Genomic DNA, 23,044 nt, shown 5'->3' with positions numbered 1-23,044 from the left:
ATAGTTAACAAAATAGTCATAATCAATCCCTTGACTTAGGACCCTCCTCTTAAACTACAGTCCCTAATTCCTTAGGTGGTCTAATAATCTTTGAAGGTTTAAGCACGTTAATCTAATATCACTAACAAACGATTATCCATTCCTAGACTAACCCTGTATATTAGAAAATTTAATTCGGTCTAAGTAGAAAGCTATGGTCAGTAGTCATTCATTCTCACTAAATTATGTTTATATTTGATCAGAATATAAAAAGCATTAAGAACAATTGAATTGAATAAAAACTAGATTGTCATTCACAATAAATAGAGTTTCACAACAACGTGGTTCAATTAGGGTTACAAAGAATCATCTCAGACCTAATCTCTAAGAGATTTAGCTACTCACAATCGAGTTTACAAATAGCATAATCAATAATGGAATCAAAACATACATGAACTGATAGAAGGTTGAAGAAATTGCCCTCCTAGCCGTCTTTAGGTCTCAAAATCGCACTTTGCTCTCTCCAATTTGTAACCCTTGTTTTCAGAATAGCCTTCATCTTAAATAGGCAACAGTTGTTCCTAAAATTGTGGCACGATTTAAGTAAATCGTGACACATTTTTGTTGGTGTAACAAACCATCCAAATTAGGAATTCCATAATCGTGTCACGTTTTTGACATCGTGACACGTTTTCACCAATGTCTAATGCATGTTTCTTGAGATATCCAAATCGTGACACGTTTTTCAGTAATCGTGACACATTTTTCAGTTATCGTGACATGATTCCCTTTCTTCAGTTTCTTCACTTTTTCTTACTTTTCTTGTTGCTTAAGCTTGCTTGTGAACTCAAAAATATCATAAAAAGACTCTAAAAATGTGGAATGACAGACTTTCATCAGCTGTGGACCGTCAATATATTCCGAAGGGATCGAATGCCCTCTAGATAGGCTTTGGCGCCCTCCAGAAGGGATAATAAGGCCTGGTCGCGCCCTCCCAGAGGCACTGCCTCAACTAGATACTAGAAGCAGCTAGAGTTTAGTAAAAAGACTTAAGACCCAACTTGCTTGAGGCTTAAGTCACGCGAAAACAAGCCCACAAATGGCTATAAATGCAATTCTTAAGAGCATTATCAAGGCATCACATAAACAGTCTAAACCCTAGATTCTATTATTGTACTCACTGCAAGTACAATATACTTGCAATATATGTTTTTTCAAGTAATCAAGGAAATTGCACAATTAGACAATGAGGTAGTTGATGAATGAAAATTTGAACAATTGAATCTCATTACCATTTCATTATTATAATTTAAAATATGAGTACAATATATCTTTGGCTTTAATATTTGTTTCATCCCTGCAATTAGGGGTCATTTAAAAATCGGTCCCTGTAATCGTTAATCCTGGCAAATTACCTTGCAAAGTTTAATCATTTAAAATTTCGTCCCTCCCCCCACTTAATCACTGCCACGTCACTAATTAGTTGACGTGGCACATTTACTCAACAAAGTTTGGCTTGAAGTGACGAAAATGCCCTTCCTTCTATCAAAGTGCGGCAAAATGACAAAAATACCCCCTAAGACCATCTTCTCCATCGATCCATTAATCTTCAATTCTCCGTCGATTCATTCATTTTCAACTCAATGTGTTTATTCATTCCCTTTATCAAACAATGTAACTAGGTAGGTACAACTAGCACCACCACACCAGAGCCCAACAAAGAGCTAGCCGGAAAACCCCAAAACCGCAACCCTGTGGCAGAGAAAACAACAAAACAATTTTGGTTATGAATCTAGACCTCAACGAAAAATAGCAAAACAATTCCAACAGACATCAGAGCAACACCAATACTACTGCTTAAGGCACTCCTGTGGGTTTCAACAATTTTGGTTATGAATCCAAACATGTTCAAAAAATGGAAAAAGTTGAAGCTGGGTTTTTTATTGGGAAGAAGATAGTTGGGATCTAGTTAGGAATCCATACAAGATTTCCTTCATCAAACCTGAATTCCTTCATCGAATTCTGAAACCTAAATCGGAAAAATTACCACTCAATTCATGGAAATTTGCCGTCGCTGTTTTCATATAAAAATTCAATCTTTTGAACATATTTACGAAAAATAACTTGTGTCTATACTTCTTTTTTTTTTTTTAATTTGTTTCAATTTGCTTATTGAAATAACTTATATCTAATTATCTTTTTTGAAGGATATCTATTAATCCTATCAAAGGAATTTGTGAAGCAAGTGTTTAACCAAACTGTTGTTGGGAGAAGAACAAGGGGGAGTTGCAGGTCAATTGGAAGGAAACGAGAGGAAAAAGAAAGAAGATGAAGCCATGGGTATTTTGGTCTTTTCACATTTGTCTAATGAGTCCAGGGGTATTTTTGTCCATTCACGTCATTATTTAGTTAAGGCTTAATTGCACTTTTCCCTTATCTTTTGCTAATTGTGCGATTTTGCACCCCATCTTTGTGTTCAATTGCACTTTTGCCCCCTATTTTTTTGCTAATTGTGCAATTTTGCACCCCCTCTTCTTTTTTTTTTTGAGCGATTTTGCACCCTATCTTTTGCCCCCTTTCCCCTCTTTTAATGATGATTTTGAACAAAACACAATTGGCAAAAGATGCGGTGCAAAATCGCTCATAAAAAAGAGGGGGTGCAAAATCGCACAATTAGCAAAAGATAGGGGGAAAAGTGCAATTAAGCCTTAAGTTAATCAGTGACGTGGCAATGATTAAGTGGGGGAAGGGACGAAATTTTAAATGATTAAACTTTGCAAGGGTAATTTGCCAGTATTAACGATTACAGGGACCAATTTTTAAATGACCCCTAATTGCAGGGACGAAACACATATTAAAGCCAATATCTTTACATTATAATTTAGTACAAAACAACTCACTGCAAGAACAAATTCGTTACAATGTTTTCCACTATAACTATTTCTAACTAATGTAGGAACCCGTGTCTTGCGTGGAGAGTTATTCAGGGTTCAACTTTTTTACATTTAAAAGAAAGTGATGCGCAGGTGCCTAAAACCCCAAGGGGTGAAGGCACAACACTAACAACCATCCTCACAAGATTGACAATAGTCTCCTTCTATTTTCTTCATCGAGTACTTTAATTGACAACGCTATTAAAGTTTGAACAACATACACATACCAATTTTAGATAGGAGAAAAAACTAAAATTGATTATTTCCGTTGCTAAATTTTGTGGGTTATTTGCTACTAGAAATACAAGTGTTTCACTAGAAGGCACTACTAAGATCCATCAAGATGCAGATTCTCACAAAGCAATTGTATATGAAGTTATTGATGTTGATTGTGAAGAAGATTGAATGACTATGATAATTTCTAGTTTATTATCAGGCATTTACTCTCAATTTCAAGCAACAAGCTGAGACTTTTGTATCAAAGTTGTTGGGTATTTGTGTTGGCTGCATTATTGCTAAAACAAATATCTTTGTTATGTAGGTTGGAGCCAATGTTCCAACATGTGGTTAGGCATCTCTGTAAGATGTCGATACGATGTTCCAACATCCTGACACGGTTCACTGTGCCTGGGTTTTGTTATTGGTTGGAACGATCCTATAAATGTTCCGACATTTTAGGACTTTCCATATTTGTTTCTGATTTTTGTTTTGTAGATTAGTTGAATTGATCTGCATTGTTCTGAAGCCCAACTAAGTATTTAGCCCAAGCTGCTTCATTATATAAACAAGACTTCAAGACCTAATTGCTCATTCAAGCCGTCATATTAAAAAGTTTAGATTTTTAGGGTTTTGAGTCTACATGTATTATGCTCTTGTATCATGCTGATGCAAGTTTAGAATCTTTATTGTGTGCCTTTCTTGTATCGTCTGTGATACTAGTTTAGGACTGATTGTGTGAGTTTGATACTCTTGTGTACTACACCGAAGTTGTGAAACAAGGTGTTAGTTGTTTGTGTTTTGGTCTATGTCTGATAGGTCACAGGGGCTGTGACTGACCATTAGGTAGTGGGATGAGATCTCAGATCTAGGAGTTCCTAGGTTGAAGTCTATACGGGTAGGTCCTAGGTCAAAAAGTGTAAACGAGGAGTTTTCTAAGAGCTTTTGAATAAGGACTACACTAGTGGATTTCCTTCCTGACTTGGTAGCCCTCTGAGTAGGTGTGTTTGTCAACAAACTCTTTGTGCTCTTTACTTTCCTGTCATTTATTTTCTTGTTTTTATTTTTGTTTACTTCACGATGTTGGAACATTGAACGGAACATTGCAAATGTTAAAATATATGACAGAACATATTAAAACAAGTGCGCTAGAATTTCAAAAGCATTATACAAATGGCCAAATAATTTGCTAATCAACAAGAAAGTGTTCCACTAGAAGGCAATATAATGTTATCCAACGCACGGAGACCCACTTGGGTTGACCCGATGGTATTGGTTTGAGATCTAGGAGTGTGCATCTCCTCAAAGTTTTATGTTCGATTCTCTCAAATGCAATTAGTTATTTTAAGCAGAGGACATAGGCAAGCAAATACATGCCACATATGACGTGGCTTCAAAGTGGAAACATATAATAAACTCTCATTTAGTACAGTGGGTAATTACTTTTTTTAGTGACATATGACGTGGCTTCAAAGTTGAAACATATACTCTGTCCTTTATTATAAGTTCTTTGACAAATTTCATAAGAAAAGTTGATATTGTAGTTAATGCATGTGTTTATTTTGTGTGTGAATTTTAATAAATTATCTTTTGTTTGTATGTTTATTTAATTTAATTTTTCTTATTCCAATGCAAGTTAATAGTATTAAAGGTCTTGTTGACGAGTGCCCCAAAACACTTTTTAAGGATCCTAAATTTAAAAAATATTTTTTAGGAGACACTTGACTCACCCTTTATACTAGAAAGTTAAAAAACATCACATCGCCGTTTGAGAAATACAAGGAGTGGTTGCCGCTAACATTAGTTTTTAATAAAATAATAATAATAATAATAATAATAATAATATCATAGTCCCAAGCATTTATAGTAAACACGGGTGGTTGGCTTTAAAATCACTTAATTCAGCTATTAGTCGGTTTTCGTCTAATGATACTTTCTCCGTCCTTCAATAGATGACATATTTAACAATATACATTATTGACTTAACATACTTTGACTATATTTTTCTACTAATTCACAAAGATAAATAATATCATGTAAGATGTTGGATTCGTCTCGATGAATATTTTAAAAATATTAAATTTTCATAATTTTTTTTAGTAGAGAATTGAAGATATCAAAGATAAAACATATGCATTGGTACGTGTGTCGGAGTCAACTAAGTCATCTAATATGAGACGGAGGGAGAAATTCGCATTAACAAGCATTATTCTTTTTTAAAAAAGTCAAATGTTACAAATTTCATTGCATTGATTACACAACTTTTTATAAATACTTACTACCTCCGTCCCTAATTATAAGGCCCTTTTGAAAAAATAACGGGAATTAAGATAGTGGATATTTGTATTAAATATGTTTGTAATTACTATTGTTTTTACAATTTTATCCTTTAAGAGAGAGGGTTGTTTATGTTTTCAACATGTTATTTATTGTTGATTGAAGAAAAAGATGTATAATAAATAGGGGCGTGTATGTAAAGAAATAATTAATGTAGTTGGAAATAGCAAAAGGGTCTTATAAAAAGGGGCAAAAAAATTTCTCAAAAGGGTCTTATAATTAGGGACGGAGGTAGTACTACCTACTCCCTCCGGTCCTTATTATAAGAAAAAGTTGACTTTTTAGGTTCATTGTGTAAGTGATGTATCTAGTCTATATTTATAACAAGATACATTAATTATTCTATGAACCAAAAAAGTCAACTGTTTCTTATAATAAGGACCGGAGGGAGTATTAAAAGTGTTTAAAGAATCCTCCGGAGGCACTCATTAACATTTTCTTAGAATTAATTAGTGATATGTTTAACAAAAAAGGGTTTTTCTAACCTATGCAACATTGCATAGGATAAGGTGCAATAAATATACCACTATTTTCAAAATAAACTATCATATTGATTATGTTTTTCTTGGAAAGTGATTTTTTTTATACTACAACACTAAAGATTATTCATAGTAATAAATGCATGGAAAATTATCACCTTATGCAACTGTGTTTCTTTTGATGGATCATAATTTTTTTTTTCTTCTGAAAATCCTTCACCGTGACAACAAAAATATTTCCTATGTTTCATCCCATTTTTCTTAAAAAATTGACCTTTACAGATTGGGAACCTACTCCTTTTAGCATAATTCTCATAAAATCTGAAAGCTTCTTTCTCATAGAGAACATTGACCAATAAAAGGTTCAAAACAATTTTTAATAGGATGCTGCTCATTTTTGCTCAAATCGATTACTTCATATTATGAATTATCACATGGTTCATTATTTAAAAGATTTGTTCAAATCAAATAAATCTGTCACTCTCAACCTACACAAATAAATTCACATTATTACTAGATTGCTAAAAAAGTAAAATATTACCAATTTTTGCCCAACTACCACAAAATATTATTATTGTATTCGTAAAGAAGGGATTAGTGGTGAAATATATATTAATTGTAACAAATACTATATGCTTGTGTGCATGAGTGCATGTTTGACATGGTTATTGTATGTTTTTTTGTACGTGAGTACATGTTTGAGTCGAGATGGGTATGAGAAAAATGTTAGATAATAGATATAATTATTACAAATGAATTATAATGGTTTTTGAAAATGAGAACATATGAGTTTTTTAACATGAGAACATATGAATTATAGTAGAAGTCGATTGAGAAAAAGGTAAAAGCAATTGAGAACATATGAGAAAAACGTGAAAGAAATTGAAAAAATGTATATGTCGCCATATCCTTGAAAAAAATTAACGTCGAAGGAGAAAATAATGTGAAAGAAAAAAAGCTTAACTACATTGAATTGTATTTAGAAGATGACATAAGGGAGAGAGAGGGAGAGAAGAATTTTTTATTTTTATCACTTTTCAAGAAAAACATAATTAATATGTTGAAGAAAGTGGTGTATTTATTACATCTTATCCTATGTAATGTTGCATAGGTTAGAAAAACCCATAAAAAAATAATAAATGAATCTAAAAATTTGTATAGGAGCTATTATCAATTTTTTTTTTGTACAAGAGTTTATATTTAAGAAATACACCCTTCGGACACTATTATAATCAAAACTTTACATTTTAAATTTATTCATTAAATGATGTATGTGGTCTATAATAACCATATACATTATTAATTGAATAAATTTAAAATGCAAAGTTTTGCTTATAATAATAACCGGATGGTGTAGATTTTTTCCTTCTAAAATGAGCTTGTAACTAAGGACGAAGGGAGTATTAAAAACATGTCTAATTAACAGTGCAATATCTAGATTCACGGTTAATTATTAAAACCTCGTGTCCCTCGCTTCTGAATCTAATAAGACAATTTGCGGATCCACGGATAAGGCAAAAACATTAATTTTGTCTATAAATTGATGCATGCAAGAAATGAAGAAATGCAATACAAAGTTGAGCTCATAATTGACAAACAATAGTATATTGTAGCTGGTTCTTTATTTTGATCAATCAATCAATGGCTTATGTTAAGTTTGCTCCTTTTGCTGTCTTCTTGCTTGCTGCATTCGGTATATATTTCAATCATCTTCCTCACCATGCATGCATTTCTATTTATGTTTAATAAATCATGAGAAATTAATCATAATCGATTCTCAACTAATTTTATTATTATAATAATGGTATTTGTATGTTGTTCAAACTTTAATTAGCTTTGCATTAACAGTAATGTTTCCGATGAAGAAAGTAGAAGGAGACGAATGTTTAAAAGGTTGCGATATCTATACGACCTGTGCTAGCGGTTGTCGCTGCCATATCATTGGCTGTATCAACTTTTATTGTTATGGTGAGTGCGAAAAATACAGTGGGAATTTTCAGAGGATGGTTGAGGAAGATCCAAAGTTATGTTGGTCTCATGATGAATGCACAAAAAAAGGTAGTGGGAATTATTGTGCTCGTTTTCCTAATTCTGATATCAAATATGGCTGGTGTTTTGCCTCTGTCTCTGAAGCAGAAGACGCATACAAGATGGCCTCTACCTATAAATTCAAGAATGACTTCTTGAAGATGTCTCTTCCCGCTTAATATCGATATGTCAAAAAAGCCTACCATGCAAGATATATATGTTATGCATCTATGTACTACTTTAAATAGTAGTCTTTGTTTCCGTCTAAATAATTGGGTTTCTTAATATCCATCCAAATTTCAATAATGATGTATGTGCATGGTTTTGGCTATTTAAGATATGGTGTTACTTTGTAAGTAATGTATGTCATTACTCGTTTTCTAATTCTCATATGTATAATATATAGTTGAAGATATTTCTTATGCTTTTGTTAGGGCTGTTGTTTAATTAATATATGTTTTCTCAAAATCAAGGAAATTGCACAATTAAACAATGCGGTAAATGATGAATCAGAATTTGAACAATTGAATTTCATTACCATTTCGTTATATCCATGGAGTATGTCCCTCTTCCTCTCGCCACTACTGCCTGTTACATTGTGTTGACAGTTGGAGTTGCTTTGGTAGAGGTGGTTATAAGTATCCTTGTTCTCGCTAAAGTTCGAAGATCATAACCCTGGTTATAGTAGTGATATCTCTTAGATCTAGACCTTCACATCGAAAATTTCAAACTATGATTTGTTCTTTTTATGACTTTTAAAGTAGAAATTGAAATCAATTTCAAGTTTTTTAAAAAGTCAATAAAACAATATTAATTCAATCAAGTCCCTGCATTGTTGAAATGAATTGAAATTATTGAAATCAATTTGTAAGGGGACGTGAGTAAGAAAACACGGATCATGGAGAGGAGGCGGTGGCGGTGATGGAATGATATAGGGAAGAAGGAGAAGAAGGAAAGAAATGCTTGCATGCATTTGTGCTGCGTGTACGATAGATTGGTCTTAGTGGTAAGGAACTTCTATCAAATTTGGAAAGATACTTTCCAAAATCACCCATTTTTCAGAAGAATACCATGATTTTATAAAATAAGGTTCAAATTCATACTACCTTTATTTATGTAGCATGGAGTTCACTTCCTATTGAATGTTTCAAAGTAAATGAACATGATTATTTCTTCTCCAACTCGAGAAGTACAACTTGTGGTGGCCATATCCGAGATTGCAATGGTCCCTTATTTCACTATCCTATCATTGTCTTAATTGTAGCAGACTACCAACGAGAGTCATTGTAAACCGAACTGATGCCACTACGATATAAGTCATCATAGGGTCTTGCTAACAAGTGTTCTCAGGGCACTTTGTTAAGGATTAAAAACAATTGATAAATTTTATGTTGAAAAAGTTACTTTTTAATGTATCATAAGATAAAATTTGGTTGCATTTCCCTTATGTATAAGAATATTTAATGTGCAAAGCTTTTTTTTAAGATAAAATTTGGTTGCATTTCCCTTACACAACCCTCAAGATAAAATTTCTACTCTAAACTTCTTATAAAGTATCCTAAGAACACTTGGTTGCATTTCCCTTATCTATAAGAATATTTAATGTGCAAAGCTTTTTTTTTTTGTCAACAAAACAGAGTTTGTTTGTTTACCTTCAGTTATAGCATAAGCACCTTTTATGTCTTGGACTGTGATATTTGTACACCCTATCCATCTTATTTATCCCCCGGGTGAGTCCTGCACTCCCACTCTCTAAGAGATAAAATAAGGAGAGAGAGGAGATATAAAAAAATAAGAGAGATGCATATTGGATGGAAAATACAATAAAGAAGTTGTAAAACCAGAGCTCTTGTAATCTTCTCAAAAAATAACTGAGAAAAAAATTCTATATATATTAAATCTAGGCTAAATTAATGTTAGCCTGTATTTTAAAGTATGCATTTCGACATACAAATTGGTTATCAAAACCATAAAATTCTCTAAGTACAAAATGAGGCGTTAATCTTTCGATAGGAAAGGTTGGACAGACTCTAAGATTCGATCGAGAGAAATTCAAATCCTCAATGAAGAGGCAAGATCAAATGTCCAGACATGTGGAAAAGCTGTCGAAGAGATGCAGTTTAGGACCGTTGGTCTATTAGTTATTTTTCTTATGTATATATATAGAAGTTTTACATAGGGAAGAAGGGGTCACAAATCATTACCAACAGTTCTGCAAACTACAAGTATCCAGACGTAGAGAGAATAGAGTAACATAATCTATGCACATGATATGATGAACAGATTACTTAAATGCAATTCAATTACTTTCTTTTAACTTTATTTGCCTTTTCAATTTTTAACTTTTTTTAGTGTTTAATCCTTTAACAACCTGATGATCTCTGTCGAAAGAGAGTTTTCTTCATATCCAGACAATTTTATTCATATTGTTCATAAACAAACTCATGAATATGATGGACATTCATATATTTTTTGAAATTGTTTTGCACAACATGTCCTATGATTTCTAGTTTTATTCGTGCAAGTAACATTTAAAAACTAGTCATCATGTTTACCAAAAATTCCAGTAAACAATTACATATATTCTACAAACAATATAGTTTTTGTAAAACCAGCTCTTGTTTCCTTCTCTAAATATAATTGCGTAAAAAATCATATGTTTATAATTAATATAATCTAATTTTAATCGTTCCAACTATGTGTTTAATTTTTTAAATCTTTTGTTTGTCATTTCATTTCTTCCTCGTTCGAATACAACTCCACAAGATTACTTTGGATGCTGATAAAGTTCCAAATGCTGAATAATTTAAAACAACCTCAGTGCTGATAAAGATTCCTTTGCTAGGCCTAAGGTTTCTATCACTTTGTTTGCGCCGGCAGCGAATCATACAAACAAGACAAGATACATTCTACCAAGTGATTGGGATGTCTCAATCTCAATTTATGATCACTCTCTTCATTATTGGGATTACTAATATAAAATAATTATTGAATGCATAATTAAACACAAATCAACGTGTCCGATGGGATCACTTTAAAAATGGAGTAATTTAATTAAGATCTAGGTACATATGACACATACCTAGTACGTATATAATATTGCATGGTTGGGAGAGGGATATGTAGTGTCGGAACATGTGTGGAAATTGAGTTAAAAAGACTAAACACAAATTCCCATGTTGGGTAGAACTAGTGTTGCGTGAATTGAAAAAAGTGGAAGTCCCACATCGGATGGAACACACACATTAGTAGTGTTTATATAGTGGGGGTGTACCTCTAATTAATGGGGGTACATAAGCACTAGAGAAAAAATATATATATTGATATATATTTTATTATTTGGAAATGATAAATTAAATAATTAATTTAATCATTATTAGAAAGTGTTTTCTTAGTCCCCAAGTTTTGCTAAAATATTTTGGTACATAATATAATATATTTTTGTACTAATTTAATCATTATTAGAAAGTGTTTTATCATTATTAGAAAGTGTTTTCTTAGTCCCCAAGTTTTGCTAAAATATTTTGGTACATAATATAATATATTTTTGTACTAAATTTAATATATTTTAGTACTCAATTAAGATATTTTTGTACTAGATCTAATATGTGAATTACTTAATCGCAAAGTAATATGTTACTTGTTCCCAAAGTTTCTCATATTACTTGTTCCCAAAGTTTTTCACTTATTAGTTGTGAATTTTCTCTATAATAGAGAGCTCATACAGTGCATTCCACACACCAAAGAGTTTCATTGAGTTGTCGGGAACTCTTTCTCTCTTCTCCCTTTTTTGACTTGTGTTGACGAGTCTTTCATCTCTTCTCCCTCCTTCGACTTGTTTAACAAGTCATTCTCCTTTTTCTACTCCTTTCTGTCCCTTCGGAATCAAGAGTGTTCTTAAGACCATAGTCCCTTTTCGGTTTAATGTCCCTTCGGAATTAAGAATGGTCTTAAGTTCATAGTCCCTTCGATAATATAAGTCCCTTCGGAATAAAGAGTACTTTTAAGATCATAGTCCCTATTTGGAATAAACAATGTCCCGTCGGAATCAAGAATGATCTTAACGGTATATAAAAATTATTCAATAATTTTATTTGAGGAGAAATGGTGGTAACACCATATTTGAGTGGTCATAGTACCATATTGATAGTTTGGAGAACTTAAAGGTTAGAATGGTGGAAACACCATATTTGAGTGGTCTTAGCACCATAATAGAATGGTAATGATACCATATTAAAGTGGTTTCAGTATTAAAGAGTGGTCTTAGTACCATATTTGACGGTGTAATTCTCGAACGATTTTCTACAATGCAGTAGTTAATCGAACAGTTGTAGCTGTGCTTGTTTTATCCTGGAGGCGGCGTGGTTGATAGTCTACCTTGCACAATTTTGGGTAGTGCCACGAAACGTCTTAAAGAGAGCGACCTGGTCGTGACTCAACCTAGTAACAACTTCGGTAGATAATAGAATTTGGAAATCCAAATACAACAGTTTGAAAATCCAAAAACAACAATTTTAAGACATTTCGATCTACTATGTTTACCGAAGAAGTTATTTATTAAGGTTAAGTTGTCCCTAAATATATTAAGGATAAATCAAGCTATAGAAATACATCTTTTGACTGAAACGATGAAGTGATTATTGTTTTAAATAACAACACTAAAAATTCAAATACGTTGAATTTGTTTGAAATATGGTTTCGAAATCAGAGCCATATAGTGAAACAATAATTTGTTACAAAACAAATTATTTGTTACAGAACCAAACAAGTTTAGTTTGTTAAAAAACATATGAAAAAGGTTTGGACTGGAAAAGAAAATAACGTGAGGCTGCTCTTTTGATTTGATTAACTCGAAAGTCTTCGGTTGAAAATTAATAACACATGCTTAAGTGTTGTTTTTTCTTATGAATCAGTAACGTGAAATGCTTATGTAAGGTTTTACATAATCATCATCATGATAAGAAATAAATTGTTAAAGCTGATACGTCATGTTCTAAACTAAGCCTCTTTAATTAATATTGAAAAATCAATGAATGGATCAAATTGAAAGAGGTTCTTTGATGAACTAGAAATTATATGAAAAATGTGTTCCAAATGTTTCGTATAAAAATAAGAAAGAATCTGAATTTCAAATTTTTTATTGAATAAGACTGAGTTTACTCAGACTTAAAGAAAGACTTGTGTACCATGCATTCTTGTAGGAAAAGACTGCACTTTGATGGTATGTTAAAAATTAAATTCTCCTTCTATTTCATTAGTTGTGTGATTTTAATATTTGACATGTCAAAATTGATCACGAACAAGCTTTTAATTTTAAACTTGAGTAACTTGGAATTAATTCTAAAGTTATATGATTGAACAATTTTATTTATTGCAGTCAAGCTATATGAACCAAAAGTTCATATAAATCAGAATTTAGAGAATATGAATCTCTAAACATAATAAATTATGATATGTGTGAATTTGATGACACATAAATTAGAAATGATAAAATGATGTTTTTATCATATTTATTGATGACTGTGAATTTTGGAAAATAAAATTGATATGCTTGAATGTTCAATTTTTATAACGAAAATTGAAATTTATAGAGTACCCAAGTCTAAGAACAAAAATTCTAATTAAGAAATTTTTGAAGAAAAGACAATTCAACTTGTCTTATTTTTGAACTTGGGATTGTCCGGACTATATTTGGCTTCAGGACCCCAAGAGAGTTAAACTCACTAGTAGAGCCTATGAATGTGTATTCATTAGGTATGTTATAAATAACGAAGCATATAGGTTTTAGGACCTAAATGTTAAAGTGATAATAGAATTAAAAGATGTTGATTTCTATGAAGTAAGTACCCCCTGTAAATTAAAGAATAGTGGGGGCACTAGTGGGGGTAAACTAAATTCCCCTTGTATATTAAGAACTAGTGGGGGCACTATATCTGATCATATTTCAGTAATCAGAATTAGTTATGAAAACATTGTACAAGATGTTATAGAACCTCGAAGAGGTAAGAAAGCAAGAATTGCTAAAGAGTATGGACCTTATGGTTTATACATTGGAAGAAGATTCATTAAGCCTTAAATAAGATATATCCTCATTGGATGTTGAATTTTGGCAAGAAGCAATATACGATGAAATTGATTTTCTAGAGTCTAACAAAACATGACACTTTGTTGACTTGCCTCATAGTTGCAAACTAATCGGTTGTATTTGGATTTTGGGAAAAAGAACTAAAACCTGATGGTACAGTTTATGAATACAAGGCCCTCCTTGTAATCAAAGGTATTAGACAAAGAGATAAATATAGACTTTTTTGACATTCATTCACCGGTCACGAAAATCATATCCATAAGAGTACTAGTCCCTTTAGCCGCCGTTCATAACTCGATAGTACTCCAAATGGATGTAAAAGTTGCCTCTTTTTATGGTGAACTAGAAGAAGAAATCTATATGAAACAACCTAAAAATTTTGAGATTCATGGACAAGAAAACATGGTATGTAAGTTAGATAATTATTTGTATGGTCTAAAATAAACTCTTAAGGAATGACATGAAAAATTTGACATTCTAATGCTATCGAATGAGTATAAAGTGAATGAAAGTGACAAATAATATTTGCACGATCATAAATCTCTATAAAGACGACTTGCTCAAATTTGATTTAAAGATTCATGTTATGAATTATGTGAAATCATTGTTTATCAATAACATTGATAAGAAAGACCTAGACAAAGTTAAAATTCTTAAGGAAATATTATTATTTCACCATAAACTTGCAATCATATATTATGATCCAAGTGTAAGAACACTTGAGATGGAGTTAAACAAATAAAATATGTGAGCATCATTGGCAGTCCTTAGGTAAGCCACTGAATGTATTAGACCCGACATTGCCGATGTCGTAAAACTCTTGTCCAAGTTTACTAGTAGACGGATGAGAAGCATTGCCATGCTATAGAAAGAGTCATGAGGTGCCTTAAGAAGACTATGACTCTAAGATTACTTCACTAGGAATAACCTATTGTACTTAAATGGTACAAGATATAAAATAGAACATCTTTCAGATGAATATTTAGCGACTAGTGTTTGCACATTGAGCATCACTAGAGGAGTTGTTTATTAAAAAAAATGATATTGACTCAGTCCACTATGGAATGAATCTGAGATGCGAACACTAGAGAAAACTAGTGGAGAAGCAAGTTGACAAGATGCTTTCTAGTTGAGATCCCTTAGTGGATAAAACCGTTTCCAGAAGTGTTAATTTATTGTGATAGTCTGCAGCTATTACAAAATTGAGAATCGTTACCACAATGGTAAGAGACGATTATTAAGTCACGAACACATAAAGTATTAGAGAGCTAGCTACTCTCAAAAGGAACGGTTAAAGTAGATCATGTACGTACTGATAAAGAATTAGTCAATCCTTTGACGAAAGGAATTACTAAAAAGAAAGTCCTAAACACATCCAATAGGATGGGACTAATGCCCAAAGGTCACAAGTGATGGTAACCCGACCTACATGACTGGAGATCCCAAGAAATAGGTTCAATGGGTAATAACAAGTCACAAGTGATAGAACATGCTATGTAAAAAGTAAGAAAGCATGATTCCTGCAGCGATAGAAGGATGAGATAATAGAAACTCTTAATGAGATCTATACTCTATTTGGAGTGGAGTACATAGTTACAAGAGTACTCTTGATAGACTCACCTATATGAATGTGGAACTAAGGGCCGGTTCCTATGGGATTCGGGGCAGAATACCTAGAGCGTTCGTTAAAACCGGGATACACGTGCAAGGCCATAAACGCACGGGCTTTTAGAATACACCTTATGAAAAGGTTTGTGTGTGAGTTCTATGTCTGAGATAGAGTTCAATGCTGTAAGCAACTCTTGTTAATCAGAATTTTACTCGCTATGCAAAGGTTCAAGTTGTAGGCGACACCTTTGTTTACTAGCAAATCTTATGGAGACGTTTTTGACGTTACTTCTGAAACCATTTTTTAAATTCAAGTGGGGGATTGCTGGAACATGTGTGGAAATTGAGTTAAAAAGACTAAACACAAATTCCCATGTTGGGTAGAACTAGTGTTGTGTGAATTGAAAAAAGTGGAAGTCCCACATCGGATGGAACACACACATTAGTAGTGTTTATATAGTGGGGGTGTACCTCTAATTAATGGGGGTACATAAGCACTAGAGAAAAAATATATATTGATATATATTTTATTATTTGGAAATGATAAATTAAATAATTAATTTAATCATTATTAGAAAGTGCTTTCTTAGTCCCCAAGTTTTGCTAAAATATTTTGGTACATAATATAATATATTTTTGTACTAAATTTAATATATTTTAGTACTCAATTAAGATATTTTTGTACTAGATCTAATATGTGAATTACTTAATTGCAAAGTAATATGTTACTTGTTCCCAAAGTTTCTCATATTACTTGTTCCCAAAGTTTTTCACTTATTAGTTGTGAATTTTCTCTATAAATAGAGAGCTCACACAGTGCATTCCACACACCAAATAGTTTCATTGAGTTGTTGGGAACTCTTTCTCTCTTCTCCCTTTTTTGACTTGTGTTGACGAGTCTTTCATCTCTTCTCCCTCCTTCGACTTGTTTAACAAGTCATTCTCCTTTTTCTACTCCTTTCTGTCCCTTCGGAATCAAGAGTGTTCTTAAGACCATAGTCCCTTTTCGGTTTAATGTCCCTTCGGAATTAAGAATGGGCTTAAGTTCATAGTCCCTTCGATAATATAAGTCCCTTCGAAATAAAGAGTACTTTTAAGATCATAGTCCCTATTTGGAATAAACAATGTCCCGTCGGAATCAAGAATGATCTTAACGGTATATAAAAATTATTCAATAATTTTATTTGAGGAGAAATGGTGGTAACACCATATTTGAGTGGTCATAGTACCATATTGATAGTTTGGAGAACTTAAAGGTTAGAATGGTGGAAACACCATATTTGAGTGGTCTTAGCACCATAATAGAATGGTAAGGATACCATATTAAAGTGGTTTCAGTATTAAAGAGTGGTCTTAGTACCATATTTGACGGTGTAATTCTCGAACGATTTTCTACAGTGCAGTAGTTAATCGAACAGTTGTAGCTGGGCTTGTTTTATCCTGGAGGCGGCGTGGTTGATAGTCTACCTTGCACAATTTTGGGTAGTGCCACGAAACGTCTTAAAGAGAGCGACCTGGTCGTGACTTAACCTAGTAACAACTTCGGTAGATAATAGAATTTGGAAATCCAAATACAACAGTTTGGAAATCCAAAAACAACATGTAGAATATTTATTAATTTAATATCTAATAAAAAGAAATACTATGTCCTTTAAAAAAAACTATGGCATTGACCCTTCAAGTTACATGAAAGAAAACACTCAAAGGACGAAGAAACAAGCGATTACGCGTGAAAAAAGGAACTAATACACTTGTGCACCCCCCGGCCCCAGGTATACAAAAATTCACTTGTGCGCCCCCCGAGTGTGGTCCGTGCGCCCCAGAGTGTTGTATTTTGGGAAATAACTCCTTTATACTATTTTTTGGTGGAAAATACCCAGTTTTAAGACCCAAACCCAGGTGAAAACATAACCTATAAATACAACTCTTCTCATTCATAATTTTTCATTCAGAACGAAGCGGTTCAAGAGGAAAGCAAACAATAGCTTCAAGGGAGAATTCTCTCTCCTCACTCTAAGTTTCTTAGGGTTGGTTTTATTTCTTTTGGATTTTGTCTTTAGTTGCCATGAGTAACTTACCCTATTGGATAAGGTTCTAAGATGAACCTCTATTTCAATTGTTGGATCTATTTAATTTAAGTCCTTTTATTTAGTTATTTTATGAATCGTGCTTAATTTTTTTATGGAAATTATTGAATGCATAATTAAATACAAATCGACGTGTCTGATGAGATCAATTTGAAAATAATTTAGAGTAATGCTAGCAACACTCTCTTTTGAACACTCTCTCTAATACTCACTTTTTATTGGTTTAAATTATCGTGGGTCTACATTTTGAAAATTGAACCTACACAAAATGGTGGGGCATACATTGATTTCCTCCAATAAAATAGTGAGTGCTAGAGAAAGTGTTGAAAAGTGAGTGTTTCTAGCATTCCACAATAATTTAATCCTTCTATCTTATAATGGGTGTCCTATTTCCTAAATTTTTTTGTCTCGTATTATTTGTCCTTTTAACAAAATCAATACAACATTTATTACTTTTTTTTTGTGACTAACATACCCTTATTTATTGTAGGCTTATTAGATCGTTTGGTCCCCTAAATAATTTCATGTTTTCATTTTGGTCCCATAATTAATAAAACAGGCGTTTTAGTCCCTTATTTTTTGCTCCGTTTGCCAAATAAATCCATGGTTGTTAAGTTTAACCCCAAATGTCTATGGTGGACCAACCTCAAGAGTGGTCCTCCATAAACCTTATTAAATTTTTTAAAAAGATGACCATTGGATTACGCATGTCTATTGTTACTTACAGTGTACCAACAACACCTAATTTTTTTCTTTCTTTCTTCATCTTCTATCTTACTAATCTTCATCATCTTCAACTCACATTCATCAACATTGAGAAAAATCCAGAAAAAATTCAGAAACAACAACAACACATAATCTAATCACCAAAATTCATATAATGTTCAACATCAACAATTCTTAAAACAATAACAACATCAACAAATCAATGAAACCACAACAACAACAACATCAAATCTGCACAAATTAATACAATAGAAACATAAAAAAGGAGTAAAACCATCTTCATAAATCATCAAATCTAACCCATAAGAAAAAAAAACAGTAAGGGGCAACAATAAATATTCAAGGAAGAGAGCAAAGAATCATCCAATCCAATGATGCAAACTACATGGCAACTATCAATATTCAAGCCATAGCAATGAATAAGGAAGGAAAAAAGAAAATATCAGAGTAGATCTTTAGAGGTTAGGTTCTTGGAGGATTCTTTGGTTTGGTGATACTGATTGATTTCTTCTAATGATTTGTTTGTTTAAAAAAAACACGTTTTTGGGAAGAAAAGAGCAAGGAAGATCAAGTTTCAACTCAAAAACCCATTCACATGCCAAAAAACCTCAGCCACGGCCAGATCTGAGTTCGAGGCCAAGAACCTCCGGTGGCCGCGTCCAAATCTCCGACGAGGTGTTGTTCTTCTAATTGTTGATTTTGTTGATGTTTCTTCTAATTGTTACTGATTACCAGTAGAGAATAATAATGGCATGATGGATGGAGGAAGAGACACGCCCAACACATCAATTTTTTCCCACCTCTTTTGTGGGATCAAGGATTTTTGTTTGTTGAATGAGATGTTTTGAAGGTTATGAAAGAGAAAGAGAAAGAGAAAAAGAAAGGGATCGACAAAGAGAGAAGGGAAATTGGAAAGGGTAGGGAAGTTGTTTGTTTGCTGAATTTTTTTTATGTTTTTTTTTTCCTTCACAAAGGAAGAACACAAAGGAAGATGATGAAGAAAACAAAGGAAGAAGCCAAATTTATGGGTTTTTTTGACACGTGAGCTTTTATTAACGGAAGTGTTAATTATTTAACAGAAGAGATTTATTTGGCAAACGGAGCAAAAAATGAGGGACTAAAACGCCTGTTTTATTAATTATGGGACCAAAATGAAAACATGAAATTGTTTAGGGGACCAAATGATCTAATAAGCCTTTATTGTATTTCAATCATCTATAACTATTTTAGGAACTATAATTAATAAGGATGTTTTAGTAAACCATAACACTTTGCTATTAAAATCAACACTATTATTAAGACGGAGGGAGTAATCAAGATCTAAATATATGGCACCCACGGTGCTTCTCAGACATTAGTTTAAAACTTGTGCAGTCAAATCCTTAAAAGTGTGAAAAATGCTCATTTCAAAGTGAAAGTTGATTTTTTTCCCGTTGACTAATGTCTGTGAGACACTAGTTAGTATAACCCTAATAATATTATATATCCGACAACAAGATGCACACTTGTTAACTTATATCTAATGTTTTTATGTTGAGTTAAGTTAGCAGTCCCTCTATATAAATCACTTGCCATTGAAAAAAGTTACCCCCTCCATCCTTTATTATAAGTCCCTTTGACTAATTTCAAACATATTAAGAAAATTTGATACTCTAGTTAATATGTTTAGTTTGTGTGTGAATTTTACTAAATCATCCTTTATTTATATGTGTATTTAATTTGATTTGTTTACATTCGAATGCAAATTAACAGTATTAATTAGTGGTGTATTTAATGACTTATATTTAGGAACTAGATTTTTTTTCTAAGGGAGCTTACAATTAGAGGTTAAGATCCTCTCAATTTGACAAAATAAATGGAAGATACAATTTGGAGAGAGATAGAAACAAAAAATAGATGGTGGATCCTACCACTAAGTGGATCCCACCATCGTTAATTACTTTATACTTTTTCAATTTTTTTGTGTGTCTTTATCTTTACGAATGGAAGAAATTGAGAGGAACATAAATGGAGAGGATCTTCACTCTATAATTAATTACTAATGGAGTATTAAAAACATGTCTAATTAACCGTGCAATATCCGGATCCATGGTTAATTATTAAATTAACCTCGTGTCCCTTGCTTTTGAATTTAATAAGACAATTTGAGCATCCATGGATAAGGTCAAAACATTAATTTTGTCTATAAATTGATGCATGCAATAAATGAAGAAATGCAAAACAAAGTTGAGCTCATAATTAACAAACAATAGTACTCCATATTGTAGCTGGTTCTTTCTTTTGATCAATCAATCAATGGCTTATGTTAAGCTTGCTTCTTTTGCAGTCTTCTTGCTTGCTGCATTCGGTATATATTTCAATCATCTTTCTCACCAATATATATCATTCTTGCATTTCTATTTATGTTTAAAAATAACTAAATTACCCACAAAATTTAGCAACGAAAATAATAAATTTCAGTTTTTTTTTTCTATCTAAAATTAGTAACTAATTTTATTCTTATAATATAATAAAGGTATGTATATGTTGTTCAAACTTTAATTAGATTTGTCATTTACAGTAATGTTCTCGATGAAGAAAATAGAAGGAGCAAAGTGTGGGGAGGCTTGCGACACACAATTTTTTGCGACGCTGGTGATGGTTGTCGTTGCTTTGTCACGGATGCTTTGACTCTTCCTGGCTTTTGCGCCACACTTATTTCTATTGAAAAGAAGGTTGAGGAACTACCTAACTTATGTTGGTCTCATGCTGAATGCATAAGAAAGGGTAGTGGGAATTATTGTGCTCATCTTCCAAATTCTGATATCAAATATGGTTTCTGTTTTGCCTCTATCTCTAATGCAGAAGACGCATTCAAGATGGCATCTAGCTCGAAATTCAAAAAAGAGTTCTTGAAGATGTATGTTTCTACTTAATATCGATATGTCAAAAAAAGCCTACCATGCTAGATATATGTTATGCATCTATGTACTACTTTAAATAGTAGTCTTTGTTTCCGACTAAATAATGGGTTTCTTAATATCCATCAAAATTTCAATAATGATGTATATGCATGGTTGTGGCCATTTAAGATATGGTGTTATTTTGCAAGTAATGCATGTCATTTTTTCGTTTTCTAATTATCATGTATAATATATAGTTGGAGATTTGTATTTTTTGCTTTCATGACTTTGTATTTTTGGTTGCCTTTCATCAGCATGTGTTATGCTTTTGTTAGGCATGTTGTTTAATTAATATATGTTTTTTCTAGTAATCAAGGAAATTGCACAGTCAATTAGACAATGAGGTAATTGATGAATCAAAATTTGAACAATTAATCTCATTACCATTCCATTATAATTCAAAAGAAGAGTACAAGATATCTTTGCATTTTAATTTAGTACAAAACAACTCATTACAAGAACAAATACGTTACAATGTTTTCTGCTAGAAATTGAAATCATTTTTCAAGTTTTTTAAAGTGTCATTAAAATAAAAAAAATTCAATCCAATCCTTGCATTGTTGAAATGAAATGAAATTATTGAAATCAATTTGTAAGGGGATATGGATAGGGGGGCGGTGGCGGTGATGGAATGATAGGGAAGAGATAGAAGCGGGTTAGAGAAGAGAGAGAGAAATGCCTACATGCATGTGTGCTGTGCGTATGATGGGTTAGTCCTAGTGGTAAGGAACTTCTATCAAATTTGGAAATATACTTTCCAAAATCACCCATTTTTCAGAAGAACACCATGATTTTATAAAATAAGGTTCAAATCCAAACTATCTTTATTTATTTAGAATCTTTCAACGTAAATGAATATGATTCTTTCTTCTCCAACTCGAGAAGTACAACCTGTGGTGGCCATATCCGAGATTGCAATGGTCCCTTATTTCACTCTCCTATCATTATATCAATCGAAGCAGACCTTCAAGCAGATTCGTTGTAAACTGAACCGCTGCCACTGCCGAATAATTCATCATAGGGTCTTGCTAAGAAATATCCTTAGGGCACTTTGTTAAGGATTCAAAAAAGGAAACAATTGATAAATTTTATGTTAAAAAAATACTTTTTAATGTTTCAATGTGTTAAATACACAACCCGAGATAAAATTTTCACTTTAAACTTCTTATAAAGTATGCTAAGGACACTTGGTAGCATTATAGATGGTCCACCACAGACCTTATTAATTTATTTAACTTTAGCCTTTAGATCATTTTGAAACAAAATAGGCCCTTGGATCATGCAAGACCATTGAATCTTATAATAGACTACAAACACATGATTTTTCTTTTCTATTCTTCATCTTCTTTCTTCTATTTTTTCTTCATCTTCATACACCTTTAAACCCATTTTTTTTTTAAAAGACCACTCCATCAATGGACAGAAGTAGGAACCAAATCCTTCTTTCTATATCGCCGCTCATTCTTCCTTTCATTTCGCTTTGGATTATCAGGTGATTAAGCTTTCCCTTAATTCATGTCAGAATCACCGAAATTATACATTTTTTGAATACCAATTTCATTCTGTTTAAATGCCTTCAGGGACCAAATTAGTGATTTTATATCCATCAATCATTTCACTACTC

General features: G+C 32.4%; 1 protein-coding gene across 1 annotated transcript; it reads left to right on the top strand.

Moving 5' to 3' along the window:
* Positions 1–7,510: 7,510 nt before the first annotated feature.
* On the top strand, positions 7,511–8,394 carry LOC146939665 (albumin-1-like). Its single transcript, XM_085753227.1, has 2 exons — positions 7,511–7,637; positions 7,793–8,394. The coding sequence occupies exons 1-2, from the start codon at positions 7,586–7,588 to the stop codon at positions 8,149–8,151; spliced, it is 411 nt and encodes a 136-aa protein (XP_085609353.1). The 5' UTR covers positions 7,511–7,585; the 3' UTR covers positions 8,152–8,394.
* Positions 8,395–23,044: the final 14,650 nt, after the last annotated feature.

Source organism: Medicago sativa, chromosome 3 (assembly GCF_051527215.1).
Source record: "Medicago sativa cultivar Bolivia chromosome 3, Bolivia_mono, whole genome shotgun sequence".
Taxonomy (NCBI): domain Eukaryota; kingdom Viridiplantae; phylum Streptophyta; class Magnoliopsida; order Fabales; family Fabaceae; genus Medicago; species Medicago sativa.
This window is presented reverse-complemented; position numbering and strand designations above follow the sequence as displayed.